Raw genomic sequence first — 6,200 nt, forward strand, 5'->3', positions numbered from 1 at the left:
TTCTACACTCGGTTGCCCCCACATTTGTTGAATAAGGCTGCAAGCACTGAACCTGCCTTCCCCATAGTCTCATGAGAAATATATTCCCTGATATGAGTACCCTCACACGGATACAGCACTTTTCCTTGATTCAACTGACCTACCCTTACTCTAAATGGATAACACTACACCCCCGCCAAACTCAAAAAACGAACTTTTCAGACCCTGATTTGCACAACTACTTCCTGTGTCGACATTAAACTCTTCCCGTGTGACAATGGATGCTGCTGGTAGCATACACAGCTCGGAGGACGCAGAACAAAACAGAGAGGAATGTGGGTTTGTTCCATCAAAGTTGGGAACGAAAGAATAGTAAGTACGGTTTGGGTTATACATCACTGGTGTTATGCGCTAATTAAGACTGATTCCTGCGGCTGGACCCTTTCGAGAATGGCGGAATCCCAAAACGCGCAAGCGATTCTAGCACGTAGTAATACAGTAGCAAGATTTTAAAAAGCCAAGCACATATGGCATTGCATTAGTTATCAAAGCAATTTGTATTGTACGATATTACAAATTAAAGCTTCTGTTCAGATTCTGTTATCTGTAAACAAAACCATTAGGCTCTGTAAATGCTTGCATAATGTCTTTTGATACACAGTGCATTGTAAAAACGTGTCCCTTAAGAGGTTCTTAGCATTTTCTGTCCACACTGGCAAGAGTTTAGCGTAAATATCAGTCTTGCTATTTTGGAAAGCATTTTAGATAGTGTTGTGTTTTTAATACATTGTAATTCGAGTGGTGACGGCATCTCAAGAAGTGAATGAGGGTCTTCGCGAGTTTAGATCTTGTGTGTGCGTGCATGTATGATAGTGTTTTGGATGTTGAATGTCGCCTAATTTTATATTATTATTTATTTGTTTGTTTGCAGTTGGGATGAAGCCTACACAAGAGAGCTGCAGACTTTCAAAGACATTGGGGATGTTGGGGAGATCTGGTAATCACCATTTTAATATGTGAACATGAATAATGTTGCTGAACAGAAAGTGACAGATTGGCAGTGCTGGAGTCTGACCTTTAATTCAAGCATTCAAAATTTTAAAAGGTATTGACAGTGTGACCCAAGGGACTTTTTCAACCTGAAAAAAGAAACAAGGACCAGAGGTCACAAATGGAGATTAGACAAAGGGGCATTCAGAACAGAAAATAGGAGGCACTTTTTTACACAGAGAATTGTGAGGGTCTGGAATCAACTCCCCAGTAATGTTGTTGAAGCTGCCACCCTGGGATCCTTCAAGAAGCTGCTTGATGAGATTCTGGGATCAATAAGCTACTAACAACCAAACGAGCAAGATGGGCCGAATGGCCTCCTCTCGTTTGTAAACTTTCTTATGTTCTAATCTACTCTTCACTGAATCCACAATGGATTCAGCTTTCTTCCCTTGCATTTGTCAGCTGATTTATTTATTTATTTTTAAATGCACACTACATGTGTTGGTGACCTTGCCATTGTCCACCAGCCTAATGAAGCTGGACCACTGGCGTGGGTTTGAACAGATCTGTAGAGTAGGTCCCAGGAAGCAACAGCAACCTGCCATCTATACCGTTAGACTTGAAGTGTCTTCATATTCCAGATTGAATTATTCCACAATACTTAATGCACAAACCAGAAACACAGAAAAGGGGCTCCATTGATATAGGTGCTAGTGACACATTTGTCTTACAGGTTTGGCGAGGAAAGTATGGCTCGGGTTGTTCAGTGGCTACAGAAGGAAAATATTCCACGAGATGCTTCTGTGCTTGATATTGGAACAGGGAACGGGATGTTTCTAGTGGAGCTGGTAAATGTACTCATAAATAATAATAAGGATGTCACTTTAGACATGTCTCTATATTAACAGCATCAGGACTAATCTATTTCAATATTTTCATTTTTTTGTGTTTCATTTTTCATACAACGACTGTCTTATGAGGATTTTAAAATGTAACCTAGTACAACATTGCATCTATGCCCATATTATATATATTTCTGATTATGTCCGTTGTTGTCTGACTGTTGTTTAGTTCAAACTGATTACACTGTAGTAGCAGCAGCCAATATTCTAAATCAGTACCACAATTTAATTATGCTGGGTTTAATTAGTTTATCAAATTGAGAAGCTTGTATCCAATTTGTCTTTTTTTTTTTTGCTTGTTTAGGCAAAATGTGGGTTTACCAATCTGACTGGAATTGATTACTCTCCTGCTTCTGTTGAGCTGGCAAAAAACATCATTGCAAAGGAGGAACTGACTAACATCAGGATCCAGGTAACACTGGCATACGTGTATTGGATATTGATACTTAATGCATTTAAAATTGTGTTACTTATATTTCCCAAAATAGTTGTGTTCTACTGTCTTAAATGCGAAACAGTTACTACTTTTAACTAACATGTTAATGATATTCACACCCTGCCAAGAAAATTCGAGCCATCATAATGTCAAATCACTATGACCTGCGTCCCATGTGAGCTCATGTACAAGTGCACATTTTTTGCACTTTAAAATGAAAATTTCCGATAACATCTCCAAGCAAGTCCTAAATAATTATTTAGCTACAGCAACTTTTAATTGAGATTTGTGAAAGTGTTTAGATCCTACTTTTTAAATGTTTTTCCTTTTCTTTTTTTTTAATTATTATTGAAAAAAAGCCGGAGATATTTAGTATTGTTGGCCAAAGCTTTGCTTTTTTTAAATTTCCAGTCTGTTTGCTTTTTTCATTTCCTCTACCCTTCCGTCTCAGACTACAGAACAGATCATTCACAAGCTGCTCTAGACTGTGCTTTTAGTGGTGAAGGACACTGTCCAGATTTGACCGCTAATATTGGGTTTGAAAAGAGTCCTTCATTTTAAAGGATACACTGGTTTGTTTTCTCTTTAGAAGACTGGGAAGCAAATGCCAGGGTGCCAGGTGTACGTGTGGCTATCATTGCAAAATAGTTTTCTCACCTTGTGCACAAATTTTACCTGGTTAATACCTATCTGTGTATTTTTTAAAAATTAAATACATGCATGTATAAATAAGTCATTTAACTCCATGGTCTAGTGCAATATGCTAGTATTTTCTGTAGAGTTCAAAACATGATTAATTGTGTTGCTGTGGGGTAAATATTGACTGTGGTCAAGCTGAAATCATGTTCGGGTCACGCTTGTGGCAGACTGACAGCATCCTGCCCTGGACTTTTTCTGTGGCACAAGAGGGCCTTCAGTGTCGACAGCTGTAAATCCAGCAAACTCATCATAAATTAAACCAGTGCACTCTCATCCATTCAGTTCCCTGGGCCGTGGTGGCGATTCATTACAGTGTGTGTGTTTAAAAAATCACAGTCTAAGTAACACCTTTCAACGCTACACTGCTGCAAGATAAAGCCCTCTTTCATTTGCTGTTTACTTGGCAGCCAAATCAGGGAGAGATTGGGAAGGTAAAGGGAGGGGGTTACAGTAATACTGCTTCTGTTGGCTCCAGAGATGTGAGGACGTGGTCAAGGGCTAAGATGTGTCAGCTGGACAAAAGATCTCCGACATAAAACCTAAAATGTGTTCAGTGCAATTGTGAACCTCCTTGTCTTTCGTTTGCATTGTAACTGAATATTTTACAGCTTGGAACAACCTATTTTATTTCATTAAGTCTTCCATGTCTATAAATATTATTATGAAAAAATGTGCTGTTTATTACAAATAATTTCTCATAGTTGCCTATGCTGTTTCTGGTTAATTTGTGTTTTGCCACTTAAACATGCTGTGTGATCCTTGTGATCCAGGAAGAAGACTTTCTCAGCCCCTCTCCTGAGCTGTCAGGGTTTGATGTGTGCATCGATAAAGGGACATTTGATGCGATCAGTCTGAACCCAGAGAACGCGGCAGAGAACAGACAGCAGTATGCTCGGGCTGTGCGCTCGGTGCTCAAAGACGACGGGTTCTTCATTATCACATCGTGTAACTGGACCAAAGACCAGCTTCTCAGCATTCTCCACAAAGGTGCATTACCATTTTATTCGCCTGACAATCTGGTCATGTTTCATAACTCTATTTGGCTTTTCAGCAGCGGCTGGTTAGGCATTGTGAGGAAACAATAGCACTCCCACTTTTGGGACTTTATCTGTGGTGGGGAGTGAGGAGATGCTTGTTTGTAAGTGTGCAGGATCTGGTTGTTTGTGTTTCACTCATCCTGTAAAGTTCTTGCTGTACCCCTAATTGTAATTTTCTTTCAGCCTATGTATCTGATAATTCAGCTGCTTCCTGGCAGCTCGCTCAATGTATTTCACTTTGTCTCTTTTCAGGATTTGAGATTCAGCATGAGCTGCCAACACCTAGCTTCCAGTTTGGAGGGAGAACCGGGAATAGTGTAACAGCGCTGGTTTTAAAGAGGACAAACTAAACACTTCTATTAAATACAGGACTGAACCACAAATAGTCTTTCTTGGAAGGAGTCTGCCTTATTGCCAAATAAACTTTTGAAAGGGCTTGTAAAAAGGTCCGAGAAATCTACGGCAGCAGATTTTCGTTGTTTTTACATGACCGAATTTATACAGAACTTTAAGCTTATGCAACATTAGGAAATCCATTTCGAGGTGCTTTTTTATATAAAAGAAAACTTGCATAAAAATATGGAGACATTTGCACAACCATTAACCTGACTATGTTCAGGAGGGCAGCTAACAACCTCTATCAGCTTTGGTTTCTGTCTGCCATAAATACTGAGCCTGCAACCGAGTCTGAAGTGTTACTTCAGGAATTTGCTTTCATTTCCCCTGCTGATTTTGCTCAGTTTTTATCATAAGCAACCTCCAAAGATATTTTTACCAGCATTATTGTTAGTAAAGCTGCTTCTGTCAACTTGAGAGCATAAATGTTACAAATGTGTATTTTTTACAGTTAAAGTTGTCTCTTTGAAACAGTGAGAAGGTTGAACTGTTTGAGATCAGAAACAGAACAGCAGGTGGGGGTATTCTGTAAAGTGTAGATAGTGTACTAATACTTTACAGAAAGGCACCAGGGCATGACACATTTTGTTTTGTTTTATTCTATTCCCATGTGCCAGTTGTGATTATAGTGAGTAAGAATGTTTTAATGCAGGGTTGCTGTAACGTGAGGGTGCATACTGTATGTCACACTTATATTTTTATGAACGTATGGATGACAGTCATGGTGATCTACTTTTTATTAATGCTGACAGTTCAAATTTTAAATTACCAGAGGTGGATATACAGGTGTATGTGACTGCTTTGTATGAATTGAACAATTATGTAAACAAAACTAAGGATGTCTAGTGTTTTTGGCAAACTGTGCCGAGAGAATTAGGATTTGAGTCCTGCTTGTCCACAGAGCAGGTACAGCACAAGAAGCTGTAGTTTTGGTTTTCTCAAAGTCTCACCAGTGCCTGAAATGATCCTGGTGGGGCTACCAGCTAGGCAATGAGAGGATTTTCCTTGTCATGTTTTGAATTAGATAAAGAGCCAAGTTTAACATTAATGCAGTACCTTTTCCTTTCAGTATGTCTTCGTTGTAAATCTAAATCGCTTTTCATTAGTGCTCGGACGAACGTGGGATTTTCATGTTCGTATATTCGCTCATAATGTAAATGTTAATTTGTTTTTCAAAAAGTAATAAAAGCCATTAATTGCTCTGAACGCAGGCAGAGACAGCATAGGGGCAGGGGGCGTGTCAATGGCCCCTATGTGTGCACGGGCGCCTTTATTTTACATCAAGACTTTACAATATGTAACACCATAGTTGCCAACATTTGGAAACTGTTCAGCAGGATGCTCGTCTCCAGAGGTGGGGGTGAAGCGTTCTTACCTTTGGTGATCAGCAGGTGTGTGGTTTTCACTAACTCTACTGTGCAGAATAAGTGATTTTTTTTTTTCCTATGGGTAAATATCGGGACTTTCTTCTATGCATTGGGACGTGGGACATTTGCTAGAAAATCGGGACTGTCCCGACCATATAGGGAATGTTGGCATGTATGTAACGTTTTAAAATAGAAATATATCCCAGGAGTAAAGAATACGTTTTGTAGGACTTACTTTACCCCAGTGAATTAACTACAAATCAAAGGATGCCAAATAGCCGTTAAACGTTGTTTTGTTTATTCTCGAAATAAATAGAACATAACGTTGACAGCGCATTGTTGCAGTGGAGGAACAGTGTGGATCTGTGCTGTATGCAGTATTTAATGGCAA

At 39.3% G+C, this 6,200-nt stretch overlaps 1 protein-coding gene across 1 annotated transcript; it reads left to right on the forward strand.

The window, feature by feature from the left end:
• The first annotated feature begins 225 nt into the window (after positions 1–225).
• On the forward strand, positions 226–4,883 carry eef1akmt2 (EEF1A lysine methyltransferase 2). Its single transcript, XM_041262626.1, has 6 exons — positions 226–351; positions 911–976; positions 1,706–1,820; positions 2,179–2,286; positions 3,780–3,996; positions 4,299–4,883. The coding sequence occupies exons 1-6, from the start codon at positions 257–259 to the stop codon at positions 4,394–4,396; spliced, it is 699 nt and encodes a 232-aa protein (XP_041118560.1). The 5' UTR covers positions 226–256; the 3' UTR covers positions 4,397–4,883.
• Positions 4,884–6,200: the final 1,317 nt, after the last annotated feature.

The sequence above is a fragment of the Polyodon spathula genome, chromosome 10 (genome assembly GCF_017654505.1).
Source record: "Polyodon spathula isolate WHYD16114869_AA chromosome 10, ASM1765450v1, whole genome shotgun sequence".
Classification (NCBI taxonomy): domain Eukaryota; kingdom Metazoa; phylum Chordata; class Actinopteri; order Acipenseriformes; family Polyodontidae; genus Polyodon; species Polyodon spathula.

Coding starts and splice junctions, on each gene's coding strand:
- eef1akmt2 (XM_041262626.1), top strand. CDS start 257: ATGGATGCTGCTGGTAGCATACACAGCTCGGAGGACGCAGAACAAAAC. Junction 352..910: donor AAGTTGGGAACGAAAGAATA/GTAAGTACGGTT, acceptor GTTTGTTTGCAG/TTGGGATGAAGCCTACACAA. Junction 2,287..3,779: donor TGACTAACATCAGGATCCAG/GTAACACTGGCA, acceptor CTTGTGATCCAG/GAAGAAGACTTTCTCAGCCC.